This window comes from Alexandromys fortis, unplaced genomic scaffold (genome assembly GCF_014885135.2).
Source record: "Alexandromys fortis isolate MF-2015 unplaced genomic scaffold, M_Fortis_MF-2015_v1.1 scaffold_283, whole genome shotgun sequence".
NCBI lineage: Eukaryota > Metazoa > Chordata > Mammalia > Rodentia > Cricetidae > Alexandromys > Alexandromys fortis.
The window spans coordinates 681,550-700,557 of NW_026068164.1; the positions used below are offsets into that span (position 1 = coordinate 681,550).

Below are 19,008 nucleotides of genomic sequence, written 5' to 3' on the forward strand. Positions count from 1 at the left end.
CATCTGTCCAGGACCTTCTGACTTTCATGATTTCCTTTAAGAAGTCAGGTGTAATTCTGGTAGGGGTATATGTTACTTGACCTTTTTCCTTTGCAGCTCTTAATACTTTTTCTTTATTCTGTATGTTTTGCATTTTGATTATTATATGGCAAGGGCACGTTTTTGGTTTGGGTTTTTTTTTCTTGATCTAGTATAGTTAGTGTTCTGTAAGATTCTTATACCTTCATAGGAACATCCTTCTTTAGGTTGGTAAAGTTTTCTTCTATGATTTTGTTGCATATATTTTCTGTGCCTTTGAGCTGAAGTTCTTCACCTTCTTCTATCCCTATTCTTAGATTTGGTCTTTTCATGGTGTCCCAGATTTCCTGGATGTTTTGTGTTAAGAATTTGTTGGACTTAACGTTCTCTTTGACTGATGAATCTATTTCCTCTACAATATCTTTAACACCTGAGATTCTCTTCTATCTCTTGTATTCTATTAGTTATGCTTGCCTCTGTAGTTCCCATTCATTTACCCAGATTTTCCATATCTAGAATTTCCTTGGTTTCTGTTTTCTTTATTTCCTCTATTTCAGACTTCAAGTCTTGAACTTTTTGCTTCACCTGTTTGATTGCTTTTTCTTGGGTTTCTTTAGGAGATTTATTGATTTCTTCCGATTTTTTGTTTGTCTTTTCTTCCATTTCTTTAATGGAATTTTTCATTTCCTCTTTAAAAGTCACCATCATCTTTATAAAACTATGTTTAAAATAATTTTCTTCTGCTCCTTTTGGGTTAGGATGATCAAGTCTTCCAGTTGTATGACCACTGGGTTCTAGTGTTACCATATTGCTTTTTAGGTTGTTGAATGAATTCATGCATTGGCACCTACCCATCTCGTCTTCCAATTGATGCCTACACTGTCTTTGCCTCTTGGTCCAATCTTTGCAATGGCTGCCTGTGTCTTTGGGAACTGTTCTTGGTCTGCTCTGTACTGTCACTGTCTGTGTCTTGGGGAGTCACTGAGGTCTCTCTTGGCCCTCTCTTGGTCCACTCTCTTGGTCTGCTCTCTTGGTGCACTCTCTAGTCACAGCATGTGCTTCAGAGTTCCTCTCTTGGTCCACTCTGTGTAGTTACAGCCTGTGCTTCAGAGTTCCTCTGAGGTAACAGGGGATAGGAGGGTTTGGGGTGAAATGGGACTTGTAGCCTACAGGGTCCAATAGGTGGGGTAGGGTGTTGGAGTAACCTACTTGCAGGAGGCTTGCCTGCTGGCTGGCTACAGAAACTGAGGCAGGTGGGGGAGGAGCCCAAGGTTTTGTCCCGGTATGGAGAGCCTAGAGAGTGTGGTGCCCCATTGAGTAGGTGGTTACTCACCCCTTAGTCCTCTCTCTGTAGTTGCAGCCTATGTTTCAGAGTTCCTCTGAGGTTGTGGGGGATAGGAGTGTTTGGGGCAGCTGAGTGGGACCTGTAGCTTACAGGGTCAGGTTGATGGGGTGGGGATGTTGGAGCAGACTACCTGCAGGAAACCTGACTGCTGGCTGGCTAGAGAAGCTGAAGCAGGTGGGGGAGTCACTCACCTCTTGGTCCTCTCTGTGCAGTTAGTTGCAGTCTGGGTTTCAGAGTTCCCCTGAAGTCTAGAGGCCTATATGGTGTTCTATAAGCTTCTTATACCTTTATAATGTCCTTCTTTAGGTTGGGAAAGTCTTCTCCTATGATTTTGTTGAATGTGTTTTCTGTGCCTTCGAGCTGGGATTGTTTTCCTTTTTCTATCCCTATTATTCGTAGATTTGGTCTTTTCATAAGTTCCAGATTTCCTAGATGTTTTGTGTTAGGAATTTATAGGATTTAACATTTTCTTTGATGAATCTATTTGTGTTTTCTTTATTGTTTCTATTTTAATTTTCAAGTCTTAAACCATTTCCTTCACCTGTTTGATTGTTTTTTTTAACTTGGCTTTCTTTATGGAATTTACTGATTTCTTCCAATTTTTTTGTTTGTCTTTTCCTCAATTTCTTTAAGAGAACTTTTCATTTCCTCTTTAAGGGCCTCTATGATCTTCATAAAGTTATTTTAAAGTCATTTTCTCATTTTCATGCAACTGCATAGGAATGTTCAGGTCTTGCCATTGTAAGATCACTGGGTTCTGGTGGTGCCATCTTGTTCTTTCAGTTGTTGGATGTATTCTTTCTTTCATTTTCTTTTTTTGGGGGGGGGTTAGAAACAAGGTTTCTCTGTAGTTTGTTTCCTGTCCTGGATCCCCCTCTGTAGACCAGGCTGGCCTTGAACTCACTGAGATCCGCCTCTATCTGCCTCCCAAGTGCTGGGATTAAAGATGTGGAACACCACCACCCATCTATTGAATATGTTCTTACACTGGTGTTTACTCCTCTGTTCTTCCAACTAGGGTGGGTTGTGCTTGTGCCTTTGTAGTCTGTTCTTCCAACTGGTATGGTTTGTGCTTGTGCCTATGTAGTCTGCTGTAGTTGCAGGGGAGTGCAGGCCACAGGGCGGATGGATGTTAAGGTATGTGTGGTTGGGTAGAGGAGAGGTTCTTGGAGGGGCAGAGTCCAGTGGGTGGGTGAGGATCGATGTTGCAGCCTGGAGGCAGGTCTCTCAAGTGTGCCACACCAACCCCAGGAGATTCTGGGTGACAAGTTCCACAGACTGGAGCTTTTGACTCTGAAGGGAGGAGGTCTCCTGGAACCTGTTGTGGAACTCTCTAGCCAGAGAGGAGTTATTGAGCCGTAGTTCTCATGGCAGTCTGTCTGCTTCTATTTCCTCTTAATATTTACGAGATGTTCCTGATAGCCTGGGCCGAGAAGAAGCCACCCCTTGAAATGGGGTTACTGGCCACGACCTCTTCTCTAAGAGATTCAATATTTTGCTTCATAATCATTTACATAATTACAAAATAATACTTTGATAAAATATCCTCCCAACAGTAAATGAACTTGTATGGCTGTGCGTGTGTCGATGAGGTTGGCTCTGACATTGTGGTGTAGAAAGCATTGTTTAAGCATAGTTTTAAATTGAACTTTGAGGATTTTTAATAAGACAAAATGCTATATGTTAGATAAGGATTACACATAAAATTTATTAACTTGATCTGGACCTAGAGTCATCCATTAACTATAAGTGATTTTTTTGTATTTTGTTCTGTTTAGTGATTATGATGGTATTTGTTCCGTTTGTAATTGATTCTTTAAACCCACCATCTAGGAAATGTAATACCTGATTGATTTTGTCACAGGTGATTATGATAATTGTTCTTTATAACTGCTTCACCGAACACATCTTTTAAGAATTGTAATACTTGTTCTTCTTGTATAAAACCCCTTGTATGAGAGCTGCAAAATGCACTCAGATTCAAACTGCCTCTGTGTTTGTTTGTCACTGCCAAATCCTTACCCACCTGGTCTTCGAGAAACCATGTCCCACAGAACCCCATACCCAGCTGGGGTGGTCAGCGGCACAAGTGCTTTCTGGCTGGTTGGCATGGGGGGAAGGGGGGAGCTACATCGGGGAAGTGGAGTTCCACCAGCTGCCTTGCTGGTGCCGGGATGGGAGGGGAAAGGGCATAGGATGTGTCTGGACTTAGGGACAGTTCAGCTGTGAGGCCAGTCACTCACTTGTTCTTCGAGCCTGTGTAGTCTACTGGGATTTCAAGGGAAGGCTGGCCATGGGCAGGATGTTCAGGTTGGGCAACAGAGTGGGTCTTGGATGGAGAGAGACCAGTGGGTAGCAAGGGTGGTCGTGTAGCCTGGAGGCAGGTCTCTCACCTGCTTGCCAACTGGTGGTATTCTTGATGTTTTCTTGTATACATTTTGAAAGAGGTACTTGCATTCATTTGCAAGAGCACAATGTTCATTGCTGCTCTATTCATAATAGCCTGAAATAAGAAACAACCTAGATGTCCTTCAACAGAAGAATGCATAAAGAAAGTGTGGTATATTTACACAATGGAGCAATACTCGGCCATTAAAAAAGAATGAGATCATGAAATTCACAGGTATATGGATGGAACTAGAAAAACTTTCATCCTGAATAAGGTATCCCAGACCCAGAAAGACAAATATGGTATGTGCTTGCTTGTTTCTGGGTAATTGCTGGTAAGTCAATGATAACCAACCTACAATCCTTAGAACCACAGAATGTAGGTGGAGAGTAAGGGTCTAGATCTTGTTAGAAAAGGGAAATTGAATAGTTAGGGGTGGGTTTGGGACTGGAACAGAAGCGTCAAGTGAGGAAGGGAAGAGGAAAGGAGGATGAAGGAGGAAATATTGGGAGAGACAGCTAAAATTCAGGGCCATTTGAGGGGTATAGAAACCTAATACAGTAGGAGCTGTCGTGTGTGTGTGTGTGTGTGTGTGTGTGTGTGTGTATGAAAATCACCTATATGAAATAGTCAAATAATGGGAGAGACAGAGAAAATGAGAAAGAGAACATTCTGGGCATTGGCATCTGGGGGTCCATTCTAGAGCCGACAAGGAAGAAAATGTGAAGTGGGAAGTACCCACAGGCATTGAGGAATAGCACAGATGGTAGAGATGTTGTTCCTGTTACATTTTAGATCCAAACTTCTCTCGGAAATGAAAGGGAGACTGAAAAAATTATAGAAAGTGAAAAAAGGAAGAGCGAATGGAGAAAAGTTGTTAAAGTCAGGAGATGGTTCTTTAGATTGAAAGCTGTCAAACTCCCTTCCCCTTGGTCGTCATGTCCTTGGCCCAGGAAGGAAGGGAGTTTACACTGCGGTGCCTGTAAAGTGCTTGGTGCTTTCATCCTGAAGGGAAGCACCCTAGGGAAAGTAGGGGAAATAAGGAAAGGAAAAGCAAGATATATTTTCCCAATAATGCAAAGCAGAGTGGCATCTGAGGAGGTCAAGAGTCAGCCTCCACTCATGGGAGAGGAGGACAGTGTTTCCTTACTGTAAACAGGTTTCTCTTTGTGTCACCAGCTCACAAAACAAATGGCACGGAGACTTATGAGAGCTCGCCCTCTAGCTTAGGCTTGTCCCACTAGCTCTTATACTTAAATTAACCCATTCATATTAACCTACATTTTGTCCCATGGCTTCTTACCTTTTTTCCATCTTGTACCTCCTGTTTTGTACTCTGTGTCCTCTGGTGTCACTCTCACGCTTAGATTTTCCTCCTTTCCTTCTCTCTCTGCCCCACCTAACCTCTTCCTTCCTAGCTACTGGCCACCCAGGTCTTTCTTAAAGCAGTCAGAGGGCATCTTGGAAAGACAGAGCTTCACAGCATACAAAAAGATTATCGCACAACACCTCATGATTCCAGCAGATCTGAGTCCCATTGCAAAAGTCTCTTTAGTTCTTATGTTCTCACTGGCATTGCAACAAGCCAGGCTCAAGAGAATAGCCTTTATTAGATTAAATACTTGCTTTCACAGATACGAGAGGAGTGTCTGTGGAGAGACCTCTCCACAGGTTGTGGTATTTTATCTTTTTCTGTGTCACCTGGTCACATCACCCATCCTTCTTCCTTTTGATTGGCAGGAAATTTGTCTAGTTCCATGCAAATTAAGCAGACTTTAATCCTGACACTGAGGGACAGAGGCAGGCAGATCTCTGAGTTTGAGAATAGCCTGGTCCACAAGTAAGTTCCAGGACAGCCAGGGCTACACAGAGAAATCCTGTCTCAAAAAACCAAAACCACACACACACAAAAAAATGACTTTCCAAAATCAAATGGCCCATGAATGCTGCTTAATTCCAAGTCTATTGGGGTAAGCTGAATCATGATTGGGCGGGGGGGGGNGGGGGGGGGGGGGGGGGGGGGGGGGGGAGGCTTTCATCTTATTTTGATATATTTGGGGGTTTTCTTGTGCCTGAAATTAAATGCACGTGTGTAGTTTAGTAAAATTGCTTCTCTTATGGTTCACTGTTATATTGTGGCATCCAGTCACTGAAGTTCACTGACCACCACCACCAAACTGAGAAAGCTGTGACGCTGCAATTACAGCAGCTATGGATCCCAGGTGACCTTCAAGAGTGAGTCACCTCCTTTCACGTCATCCACTGCGGAACCGACAGCACAAAGGGCACACTAGCCCTGCCTAGGAGATAGCATCACCAGTGGGTCTCTGACGCCAAACAGAACAAAACCTTTACTTGGCTTCTGTCCTGTTTCCTGGAAGAATGGATAATGGTACAGAGACCCGTGAGTGACCTATAGTGAATCAACAGCCCCTCAGTGAGCCAGCACAACACTGTGAACTCCTCCCCAGGCCAGGACCCGGAGACTGGAAGCAAATTAGAACACTCTTCATCTATATCAGTGGTTATCAACCTTCCTAATGCTGTAACCCTTTAATACAGTTCCTCATGTCATAGTGAGCCCAACCATAAAATTATTTTTGCTGCTACTTCCTAACTGTAATTTTGCTACTATGATGAATTGCAATGCAAATATCTGATATGCAACCCCTGTGAAAGAGTTGTTAGCCCCCCACACACACACACACACAGGGTAAAGTGACCCATAGGTTGAGAACTGTTGGTCTGCATGGATCACCAAAGCACAGTATCACAGCCCCATGCCTTTATCTCTTTCCTCAGTCTAAAGCCTGGCTTCTTTGGAAGAGGAGAAAGGAAATGAGTGCAGGTAAAGGCCGCATCACTTCTCAAGGGCCTGGTATACAAGGCCCCACCTAACAATACTATTGCAGTGTAAATATAACTATCCTTTGAAAATGAACCACACTATTTGAGAATAGAGCAGAAAACCTAGGATGCCTACTTGGAAATTTTACTCAAGAATGTGGAAGCCAGGCTGTTGTTACACAGGTACATTCTCTTCTTGGAAATCAACATGAATGTTTTGGTTGTCACACAAAGTCTTTAAAAACTTTAACAGCCTAGTATTGTGCACATTAAACAGACTTTAAACTACAACCCACATCTTGAGTGGATTAGGCAATACCTATATCCATGAAACATGATCAACTCTAGATGTTTTGATGATACGTGAGACTAATCACTCATAACACATAACCATTCAAGATGCATACACAGGTTTATGAAGCGGCCCTGATAACCTTTAAGATTAAGTACATAGGGTCATGGGGTTCACCCTGTAGATTCCACAACCAGCAAAAGCAGTGATTTTTCTATTTCAGTATGATTGTGAGAGAAAAAAAAAAAAACATATGATATAAAGATTTCTCCACAAAGTTTGAGATTTGGAGGAAGGGAAGACAAACCCGAAATTCCCAGTCAAAGATAACTCCATGTTGGTCTTGAACTCTTTGATATCTAGAGCTGCGGTCCTCACACTCAAGTTCTCAGAGAAGGGTTCACCAGGACACTTCAGTTTTCTTCCACCATGCTCATCATCACCTTCCTGCTATACTCATAGGCCAAAAACAGAGCAGCATTAGAAGGGATGGCTCGAATCATAGTGGCCTTCATTCCAGAATACAAGGCTAATATTCCTTCATTCCTCACAACAGTAACAAAGGTTCGGATCAATCCTGCTGGCTGCCCAGACATAGAAAGAACCTGGATTCTGGATTTAATACAGTCCACTGGGAATATAATAAGCCAGAGGCAGATCCCAGCAAAGCCTCCACTTAACATCAAAGGGACAGGGCCTAGTTCATCCTTCGGTCTCCCTGACGCAAAAAATGACCGACCAAGTTCATATCCCCCAAAGAAGAAGAAATAGCCAGGTATCTCCTGAGCTAGAGTAGTGGGGAGTCCACGATAGAAGCCAAAGAGACCTTCCTTCATGAAGATACTCCTAACCATGGACCAAATTGTGTCGTGACTTTGCGCTATCTTCCCTGACATCTTCATTTCATACATGGTCTGCAGCCGGCACTTCACGAGCTCAGTGGGACAGAGGGCCAGTGCAGCGAATGCAGAGGCCAGCGACCCAGCAGTGGCAGTCTGAAAGTCATTCAGCTCTGCGTTCTGGTCTACTCTGGCCACTTTCCTAACAAACTGTTGGCAGAAGCCATAGCACATGAATAGTACAGAGCTCTGGGCGACATAGGCTAGCAGTGCAGGACTGGTTCCCCTGTATAAGCCCGGGAAGCCTACTTGGTGATAGGTCTTCAGGAAGCAGTCGGTGAGGCCCTTGTACAGGTTTGGGAATGTCTGCATCTTCACTTTTATGGTGTCAAAGGGCTGCCCAGTCAGCACACACGCTGCGCCCCCAACGGCACCCGCGGTGAGGTCTATGGTGGCTTGGACGGCAGGGTGGACTTCATGTTCGTCCACCCCCTCATGGGTGTTGTCGGTAGGCAAGTTTCCGTGGGATACCACGGCCGGCCGCTGTGCTGTGGGCCCTGTGTCTCTGTCTCCCAGCCAAGGCCGCTCAACCCAAAGTCTCGGGCCGCCGCACTCCCCAGCCGCTTGGGAATAACCCCCCTCCACGCGCATGCACGAGTGCCCCACTGTCCCCGTGGGCAGCAGGGGCCATAAATACATACGTACAAGGAAAGGCTTTACTGGAGCTGGGGGTGTAGGTCAGTGGTAGAGCATGTGCCTAGCTGGGTGGACCGCGGCTGTTACATCCTCAGTAGTACCACAGAAAGCTGAGGATGGAAGAATGCTTCCCCCTTTGGCGGCCAGATTTCTGTTTTCTTACCACACAAAATGACACCAGTGGGTGCTCTCAGTTAATCTAGTCTGGATTTAAAGGGCACAACCTAAGGAAAAGGTTTTATGATACAGAAGACAGGCCATGAGTGGGGTGTCTTGCCTTTTAACTCCAGCATTCAGGAAGCGGAGGCAGGCTTTGGGAGGTTGAAGTCAGTCAGGGACACTGCACAATCTGCCCCAAAAATGAATACGTAAGAGAGATGAAATACTTGGAAACTGCTACTCTCAAATCCACAACACAAAACACCTCTAGCCAAATGCTCTTCTCTCTTCTCTGGGGGCAGGAGAGACAGGAATCTGAGACGTGCAGACAAACTACTTTGGGGGTGAAACCAAATCTGGGGCCAGACTGTATGCTGAAGTTTTTCATTTAGCTTTCCTGGACTATATTTAAAAGTGAGGCTTTAATCCCTGGTAGAGATGGGCAGTTCTGAGTTCAAGGCCAGGTCCAAAAGAGCATAGGGAACCTGTTTCAAAAACCAAAACAGTGAGGCATCAAAAATCAGACTGTGCATGGTAAGAGGTAGAGGTTTTTGTTTGGTCGGTTAGTTTATTTTATGAACGTTTTGCCTGCACGCATGTGCATCACAGAGTGCCTAGCGCCCATGGAGGTCAGAAGGGGGTTGGATCCCCTGGAACTGGACTTAAAGTGGTTGAAAGCCACCACATGGGTGCTGGGAACCCAACCTGGGTCCCTGAAAGACCTAGGGGCTCTTAACCATGAGCCAACTCTCCAGCTCCTAATCCTCTAATCTCCGAATGTGTATATATACCTAAATGCTGATTTCACAGGACCCCTGTAGTAAATACATACAGGCTTGCGCACAAATTTCCTCTTCAGCCGCTGTTCACCTCATTCACACAAGGAAAAAAAGCACAACTTGTTCATGAGCCCAGAAACCCTGCAAAATGTTCACCTGTGATACCCACTTCTTAGCCAAAAGACACATGAGAAATGTGAATCTTTCACAATAAAGCAGGATTTTTTTGGATCCTAATCTTCAGCTAAGTCTTTCTTTTAAAATGTTTGTGACAGATAATGATTCATTATGCCATATTTTAATATTAACACAAAGATGCCCAGAAACAACAAAGCTACAGGAAGGAATAAGCTGAGTTAGCTTTTGTTGCAGTTTTTTTTTTTTGTAAATTTATTTATTAAAGATTTCTGCCTCCTCCCTGCCACCACCTCCCATTTCTCTCCCCCTCCCCTAATCATGTCTCCCTCCCTAGTCAGCCCGAAGAGAAGAGCAAGAGCAATCAGGGTTCCCTGCCCTATGGAAAATCCAAGGACCACCCACCTCCATCCAGGTCTAGTAAGGTGTTGCAGATATTTGAAGCAAACTTTCCAAATTATAAGCTTTGATTTACAACCTTTGTTGACTCTGAAGCAAGCCCTAATTAAAACAGCTGTTTCCTAAGCCTGTAATCCCAGCACTGGACTGACTGGAGAATCGAGTTCAAGGTCAGGGTGGGCTATACAGTGAGTCAAAAAAAAAGTGTTTCTTTGTAAACACACTGCTGTCATTTCAATCCCTCTTTAATCCAAAGACTGTTTAACGCCTATTTATGATCCAGTCCAGTGAATGGGAACGTTTCTTTGTTCACTGTTCGCTGCTCTAAGTCAGTCTGCCATACGATTTAAGTCACTAAACCAATCGTCCTGCGAGCCTGGTAACACTATCACCTCCATTTCAGAGGTAAAGAAAATTGAAGCAAACAGATTTAGCTCAAATTATATGCCCCCCTCAAAAAAAAAAAAAAATCACACTAACTGATCTGATACAAACACAGGTATGCCTTGACGTTGAGCTGTTGAGCCTCATAGTTTTGGCTTCAGCAGCTGGCAGTAGAACAGAAGGGCAAGTTCTCAATGAATGGGCCTGGGTGACTTCCATTTTGAACATATGTACTTGGCTTGCTTGCCAGGGGGCTGCTTTCAAGTATTTACAGGACACAGCTGAATATATTAGATCTGAATTTCATATCAGACTGAAATTGTAGATTTAAGAATCCAAGTTGAGCTAATAACTGAACCAGGACCAGACCAGTGGGATATTCTGTTAATAAATGTGCATTTGGCATCCTTCCCTTCAAAGACCATCACCTGCATCCAGATCTTAGTAAAAACTGACCAAATACTCTATCTTCTCCAGGGTTAATTCTTAGATATACTTAGAAATTTTCAACTGCCACTTTGTTAAGAAAAAGTTTCTGACCTTAAGAAATACTCTATGGCACATACCTTTAAATCCATCCTTTAGGAGGCAGAGGCAGACGATTCCCTGTGAGTTTGAGGCCAGTCTGGTCTAGAGTTAGTTCTAGTACAGCCAGGGCTACACAGAAAAATACTGTCCCCCCAAAATAAAATAAAATAAGAAAGAAAAAAGGAAAACATATTTAAGGAAATCTTTCTTAAGTTGCACTGCGGTCATGAGCGTGAGAGAACATTTTGGTACAGGATAAATGACCAGATGTGAGGGAAATTGCCTTCTGAAGCCTCTTACGTATTAAGTAATTTGATTCTAGACTTGAAGTCTAAATAATTGTTTTTTCTACACTTTACCACTAATGTTTCCTGACAAATAGAAAACTTAAGTGAACTTTATTTTATGAAGCAAGTATTTTCAAATGGAAACTTACAAACCAATCAGACACAAATTAATTTTAACTATGCTCCTTATCAGTCGGTTTTTTTCTAAAAATACCCCTCTCAATTGTGAAACCATTAAATGCTTCAGAGAAACTGAAAATTATGCATATGAATTTTTAAAATACCAAACCAGGATACAGGCATTCACAATGGGAAATACCTATGAAATACCATGAACATGCATCAGCCTATTAAATAACTACAACAATTAAATCAGCAATAGTTAAGAATGTAATCTTAATTCAAATAAGTGCAATGGTTTATCTGATAACCACTGTTTTTCTGATCCCACTACTTTACACAGATAACCTTTAGTGCTTAATAAAAAACGACAATAGTTTAAGATGGCTCTGGACCCAGTGTTCTCAAACCTCCAGGTAGATCTGACCTTTAATAGAATGCAAAGATGAATTTTTCCATTTCCTTACCTGTGTATTCCTTTTCCTGAAAACATAAAAGAACAATATGTGTCTTTATCTACAAAACATGACCACACCAGTCAGTCATTAAACTCCATGCATCCATCTCAGCTCTCACTATTCATAGAAAAAAAAAGATTAGGGGCTGGAGAGACGGCTCAGCGGTTAGGAGCATTGCCTGCTCTTCCAAAGGTCCTGAGTTCAATTCCCAGCTACCACACGGTGGCTCACAACCATCTGTAATGAGGTCTGGTACCCTCTTCTGGCCTGCAGGCATACACGCAGACAGAATATTGTATACATAATAAATAAATATTAAAAAAAAGAAGAAAAAGATTAGCATTATAATGCAAAAACTGGTAGCTTTTATTGTGCAAGAAACAACTTGTGCAAAAATTTACATTTCTATACATGGAAACTTGCTGGGTAGCTAATAAAATAGTTACTGTATACATACATTAAAAAAATAAAAATAACTTCACTGCCCATAGGCTAGCTTCTTACTGATCTTAGCATCACAGAATAGAAATAAAAACTTCTGGAAAAGAGACAAATGTAATAATGTCCCATGGTGAACAATTAAAGTTCAACTGTTCACTAATCTTACACCTACACCTGCCCATGTAACCATAATTCCTAAAGAATGAAAACCTTGGTAACATTTCCAAAAACAGCCAACAAAATTCAACAAAACTCCTAACACTACAGAGAATAATTCTGAGATCGTATTATGAAAATAAAAATTTTCTCAAGCTGACCAGTCAAAGAACGGAAATCAACATTCTCACTTCTCTAGGAGTGATTCTAGTTCTTCCTGCAAAGAACTAAGATGCTCCTTCTCCCTGTCTTCTTTCTGTTTGAGTTCATCCAGAACAGCCTGAAACCTGTTCTTGAGAGCCAAGTTTTCTACTTTCATGATGAGATCCTCCTGGCGCTTTGCCCTGTCTAGGGTCTCCTGGAGCTTGCCTTTCATGTTATCAATCTGTTTCTGAATTCCCATAACCAACTGGTTGGTTCCTTCATTTTCTTGGTGCAGTTCATCTGACTCATTGAGCTTGTCTTGTAGCTGCCTCTCCAGATCTTCCTCGGTGTCAATGATGTTGACATCTTCCTCATCTTCACTGCTGCTGCTGAGGTCATTGAATATCTCTCGAAGCTCATCGAGTTCTAATGAGTCATGGCCCTGCCTGTGGCCAGACATTCCTGGAGAGGAGATATCGAGGCCTTGATTTTCGGTCTCCTTTGTTTCATCTTCAGCAATTATCTCCCAACGAGTGCTGACAGCTTCAGCATCGGTACTCAGCAACCGCTTCACTTCTTTTTCCACATCGGGAGACTCAATATACTTCTTCTTTGCTGTCTTCCGGAACCTTCTCTTTCTGACATTTTTTAGAGGTAGAGTGATTCCATGGTTCCAAACAAACTTTTTCTCTTTGTCCTTATCTTTTTTCTTGCTTGCTTTAGGATCAGCGGCGGCAACCGGCTCCTCCACAGGAGGGTATAAGTCACCATCTACTGTGGATACAAGCATCTGACAGATATCTGCTGTCTTGTAAAAGGTTTTTTTGTCGATGGTTTTCAAGCTTTCCAAAACACAAGGCAAATCTACCAATTTTGCGGCCAAGGGCACTCGATCCACCCTGACAATTCCATGCCGCCCGTCAGGGTGTAACTCAATGGTCAGTCTGTCCTTCAGGTTGACGTGTCCAGACTGCACAGCCCTCCTCACAGTTGAGGCATATTCTGGGGGCAATCGTAAGATAAACTGGCTCTCCAGTTCATGAGGCGCATCATCTTTGCTCTTACTCATCTTTAATTCCTTGGGAGTTACTCCTCCAGCAAACGCTTGCTGCACTAAAAGAGTTCAGCTCCTACAACAGTTAAAAAGGGGCTGTTGTTAGCATAATTTTAAATTCTTAGCGAGTTCAACAGCAACAAAGTAGAGCACCTGTCAGTGCCTATTTTGTCTTAATTTAAAAAGTCTCCATTCTTATCATTAAACACGCTACCCTCCCCCCTCTGGCATTTTCCCCGTTAAATTCACTCGTCTACCTGATGCAATTCCTAGTGGAGCATCTAAGCGCCTTGAGGAGGGGGCTTTAGGCACTGACGTTAAGTCTGGCAGACAATCCCAATCAATCCATAAACTCTCTGCAGTAAAACATTTAAAAAGCGAGACGCAGCGAACTCTCTTCGCCTCGGGTACTTACAGTCTGCGGGCGAGGTACAGCTTCTCGCGGACGGAGCAAAGCGGCAGGGAGCGGCGCGTCCGCCTTTCGGTTTCTCCGCGCTTTCGGCCGCCGCACACCGACCTGCGCGCCACCAACGAAAGGGCTCAGGTCCCGCGGCGCGAAATCTCGCCGGCCGCCGCTCTAAGCAGGGTACTCCGGAGCTCACCGCCTCCGTCTGCCACCCACCTACGCAGAAAACAAGCAAGGAAGACGCGCTACATCACTAACCGGAAGTAGACGCGGGCGCCCGTGGCCGCCGCTCCACCGGAAGTACTAGCGTCACGGCGCGCGCAGGCACAGGCGCAGTCTCGCATTTACGTTATGTTCTCGCGAGAGTGTGCTCTGTACGGCTTTAAAGTTAGTGTTTTCACAAAAGCTTTGGATTGGAAATGAAAGTTAAGGAGTCCGAGGAGAAAGACATAAGTTGGGCCCCTAAGACAGCATTTTCATGGAATTGTGGGGCGGGATAGTTTCTAGTCTAACGAGAATTATCGGAGATAAGGGCATCTTTGTATCCCCGGGCGTACCCAGTCTGCCTCCTCCACAAGGGAATTAATCACAAACTTAACTGTAAAGTACCAACACCAGCAGAGTGAGACTATATTTCTGTTCACTCTATAATGCTAAATATATAATCGTGTTAATTATGAAGATGACGAGGGGAAACTAAGCCTTTGGGTTCATTTGTATTTCGTGGTGTTTTAGAGAACCAAGAGTGATTTCTTTCTGATAATATATCTGGTAGATATAAAAGTTAACAAAAGCCATATGGTGGCACGGGTTCATTTAGAACAGAATCGTCTGAAACACAAACGGTCTGATTGTGGAGTATCCAGAGAAGACTGCTTGGACATAGGTTTAAGCCAATAGGAAATCTGTATTAGCTGGAGCTGGTCAGCGTCTACACTGGGTGTTTGGAATCCCAAAGTAGCCCCAAGCCTTTCATAGGGTGAGTTTTTAAGCACAAAAACTATGTCCTGAGTTGGCATGCTTCAGTTAACAAGATCAGTTAGCCAGAAGTGGAACTACAGAAGCCAAAAACCAAGGTTAGTACATTTTTTAAGATGCTCCCAGAACTATGGACATGGATGAATTAGGTCTCTGTTTTCATTTTGGTGGATAGTACTGTCTTTGTGCTGAGTTTTATGGACTGGTTGGTATGTCTATCGTGGAATCAGTTGTGCTAAAGACAGGGGGCTTCTTACAATTGAATGCAATATGGAAGCCTTTTATCTTTTTTAATACATTGTCTCTGAGGCCTTACCTAAGTGGAACCTTGAACTTCTAGGGTTTCTTCTGCCCCATCAGTCTTCTAAATGCTGGGATAACAGCCACTGTCCCCAGCATGTTCTGGCTCTTAATGGCAGGTAATTTTTAAAATTATTTTAGAATTTATTTCACTTCTTTACTGTTTTTCTGCATTGAATTGTTTGTACTATGGAGAGTTCAGTGCTCATCAGCATGTGGTACAGGTCTTTCAAATAAATAATGGTTCCCATGTTGGTATTTTTTTTTTCAGCCCTGGTCGGCCTCAGCCACATCCAAGTCCACCTGCCTCTGCCTCCTGAGCACCAGGATCAAAGAAGTGCTCCATCACACATGACTATCTTCTTTTCTTGATATCCATTTTCCCTTTTTAGTTGGATCTCTTTGGCATTGCAAAGTCATTGTGATTAATGTCTTCTAAAATACTACCATATTTAAATTAACATAATCCTCTTTAACTGTGATCAGCATTTCCAAAATTCACTTTATTTTTTTATATACTTAATTGACTTCATGGTAGAAAGCTTTGTCTTGTTCATTGTGCCTAATACAAGAAAATAGGAGCCAGGCTTGGTGGTCAGCACCTTTAATCCCAGCACTCTTGAGGCAGAGGCAGGTAAGTCTCTGTGAGTTGGAGGGCAGCTTGATCTACATAGCAAGTTCCAAGCCAGTCAGGACTATATAATGGGGTCCTGTCTGAAAATAAATAAAAAATACAAATAGGAGGAACATACAATTGCTGATTGAATAAAATGGTTGATCTATTTTAAGGAAAATGTAGCATAAATCCTATAAAACTGTTTTACAAGATAAAAACTATTCTATGTCACCTTAAAATTCAATAAAGCCATTTAGTGCATGGTGCCTTTTAGTTAAGTGCAGTGTTGATAGTAAAGTGGGGATGTTTACTGACAGTGTGCCTTGTTTGAGTATCAAGTGTCACCCAACCAACAGGCACCCATATTTCAGTTGCCAGTGAGCTTTGTGGGAGTGATTGAATCCTGAGGATTCTGATATAATCAATGTGTTAATTCCCTGATGGGTAATATAAAATTATCACGATAGGTGGTGGGGTCCAGTTGGAGAACAAAGGACAGTTGGGACACACCTTGGGGACATATCTCTTATCCTAGCTTCATTCACATCTTGGCCACTATGAGCTGGACACCTTTGCTGTCTCATATTCTCCCAGCATTAGGCTGTGCCTCATCAGGCCCAAAAACATAGAGCCAGGAAGCCTGTGACTGATACCAGGAGGCAAAATAAGTCTTTTCTTCCATTAAGTTGTTTATGTCAGATATCTTGTCAAAGGGACTGTCTTAGGGTTTCTCTTGCTGGGACGAAACACCATGACTAAAGAACAAGTTAAGGGCTATAGAGAGATGACTCAGGGGTTAAGAACACGGGCTGCTTTTCCAGAGCTCCTGAGTTCAGTTCCCAGCAATCACATGGTAGCTTACAACCATCTGCAATGAGTTCTGGTGCCTTCTCACCTGCAGGCACACATGGAGACGGGACACTGTATACATAATAAATAAATTTAAAAAAAAAAAAAAGCATGTTGGGGGAAGAAAGGATTTATCGGGCATACACGTTATTATTGCTGTTCATCAATGAAGGAAGTCAGGATAGGAACTCAAAACATGGCAGAATCCTGGAAACAGGAGCTGATACAAAGGCCATGGAGGGGAGCTGCTTACTGGCTTGCTCTCTCTAGCTTGCTCAATCTACTTTTCTATGGAATCCAGGACTAGCAACCCAGGGATAGCACCACCCACCATGGGCTGGGCCCTCCCCCATTGATCACCAAATGAGAAAATGCCTTACAGCGGGACCTCAAGGAGGCATTTCCTCAGCTGAGGCTACTTCCTCTGATGACTCTAGCTTATATCAAGTCAACACACAAAACTATCCAGTGCAGGGACTGAAAACTCCCAGGCAGCAACACTTGTGAGGCAAAGGCAGCCTTCCTCTGTGAATTCAAGGCCAGCCCGTTTTACAGCTTGAGTTCCAGATAGTCAGGGCTACACAGAGAAACCCTATCTCAAAACCACAAAATAACGGGGTGGGGAACTAAAATCTAACACATTTTGATTGAATGTTTTTTCCTTTTTTTTGGATTTTTTTTATTGAGCTCTACATTTTTCTTTGCTCCCCTCCCTGTCTCTCCCCTCTTCTTCAACCCTCTCCCAAGGTCCCTAATGCTCCCAATTTACTCAGGATATATTGTCTTTTTCTACTTCCCATGTAGATTAGATCTATGTTTGTTTCTCTTACTGTCCTCATTGTCGAGGGGCATTTAGGTTGTTTCCAGGTTCTGGCTATGAACATAGTTGAGCATGTGTCCTTGTGGCACAATTGAGCATCCTTTGAATATATACCCAAAAGTGGTATTACTGGGTCTTGAGGAAGGTTATTTCCTAATTTTCTGAGAAATCATCACACTGACATCCAAAGGGGCTGTACCAGCTTGCATTCCCACCAGCAATGCAGGAGTGTTCCCTTTTCCCCACAACCTCTCCAGCATAAGTTGTCATCAGTGTTTTTGATCTTGGCCATTTTTACAGGTGTAAGATGGACTCTCAGAGTTTTTTTGATTTGCATTTCTCTGATGACTAAGGATGTTGATAATTTTCTTAAGTGTCTTTCAGCCATTTTAGATTTTTCTATTGAGAGTTCTCTGTTTAAGTCAGTACTCCATTTTTTATTGGATTATTTGTTCTTTTGATGAATATTTATGTTTGAATATTTTTAAGTAGACTGACCTACTTTATCATGAGAGGAAATTAAAGTGGTCTGTACCCATTTCTATGTGAATTTTAAGGAAACACCATGCCCTCTCAGATACATTATTATTTCTTTGTCTTAGAATGTGTTTTAAGAACATAGCCGGGTTGTGGTGGCACACACCTTTAATCTCAACACTCGAGAGACAGGGCAGGCGGATCTCTGTGAGTTTGAGGCCAGCCTGTTCTACAAGAGCTAGTTCCAGGACAAGCTCCAAAGCCATAGAGAAACCCAGTCTCAAAAAAAAAAAGAGAGAATAGTATCTGATTAATTTATAATTTCCAGTTGTCTTAGTTACTTTTCTATTGTTGTGCTCAGATACCATGACCAAGTCAGCTTACAGAAGAGACTGTTTATTGGGTCTTATATTTCCTGAGGCTGAGTCCATGACAACCATGGAAGAGAGAAGGACAGCAAGCAGGCAGGCATGGTGCTTGAGTGCTAGCTGAAAGCTTACATCCTGATCCACAAGCAAGAGGAATAAAGTAACTGAGAATTGATGTTGGATTCCCCTTTGTGGTCTCCACCTACAGAGAATGGCATGGGCTTTTGAAACCTCAAAGATTAACCCCAGTAACACACCTCCTCCAACATGACCAGGCCTACTAATCCTTCCCAAGAGTTCAGCCAGCTGGGAACAAAACATTCAAATACATGAGCCTACAGCAACCACCCTCATTCAAAGCCCCACACCAGCACAACCTATTCACCCTTTTTCTAATGAAAAGGTTTCTATCAACTCTTTAGATATAAGAGGTTAATATGCTGGCCTCTGGACAGTGCTTTACCTAACCATAGAAACTGTGAGACCATGGTTATATATAAAAAGAAAAAAAAAGAATCCAAATATTACTTTTCATTTTGTTTCTTATGAGTTTGATAATGCTCAAATATTCTTGACATAAAACATAACTTGAAATAAATTTATGAAATTCTCATTGACCAAAATTTGGGTGTACTTTATTTAAACTGCCAGGGATAACTGGCTCATTTAAAGGTTTCTACCACAGCTACTCTCTTCAGTCCTGAAATGCATTGCCTGCTCTTGA

The 19,008-nt window shown here is 42.8% G+C and overlaps 2 protein-coding genes across 2 annotated transcripts; both read right to left on the bottom strand.

The window, feature by feature from the left end:
• Window positions 1–7,304: 7,304 nt before the first annotated feature.
• LOC126491961 (mitochondrial ornithine transporter 2-like) lies at window positions 7,305–8,323 on the bottom strand. Its single transcript, XM_050127976.1, has one exon. The coding sequence runs from the start codon at window positions 8,100–8,102 to the stop codon at window positions 7,305–7,307; it is 798 nt and encodes a 265-aa protein (XP_049983933.1). The 5' UTR covers window positions 8,103–8,323.
• Window positions 8,324–12,017: 3,694 nt separating this feature from the next.
• On the bottom strand, window positions 12,018–14,137 carry Taf7 (TATA-box binding protein associated factor 7). Its single transcript, XM_050128043.1, has 2 exons — window positions 13,886–14,137; window positions 12,018–13,546 (listed from the first exon to the last, which is right to left on the bottom strand). The coding sequence occupies exon 2, from the start codon at window positions 13,483–13,485 to the stop codon at window positions 12,460–12,462; it is 1,026 nt and encodes a 341-aa protein (XP_049984000.1). The 5' UTR covers window positions 13,486–13,546; window positions 13,886–14,137; the 3' UTR covers window positions 12,018–12,459.
• Window positions 14,138–19,008: the final 4,871 nt, after the last annotated feature.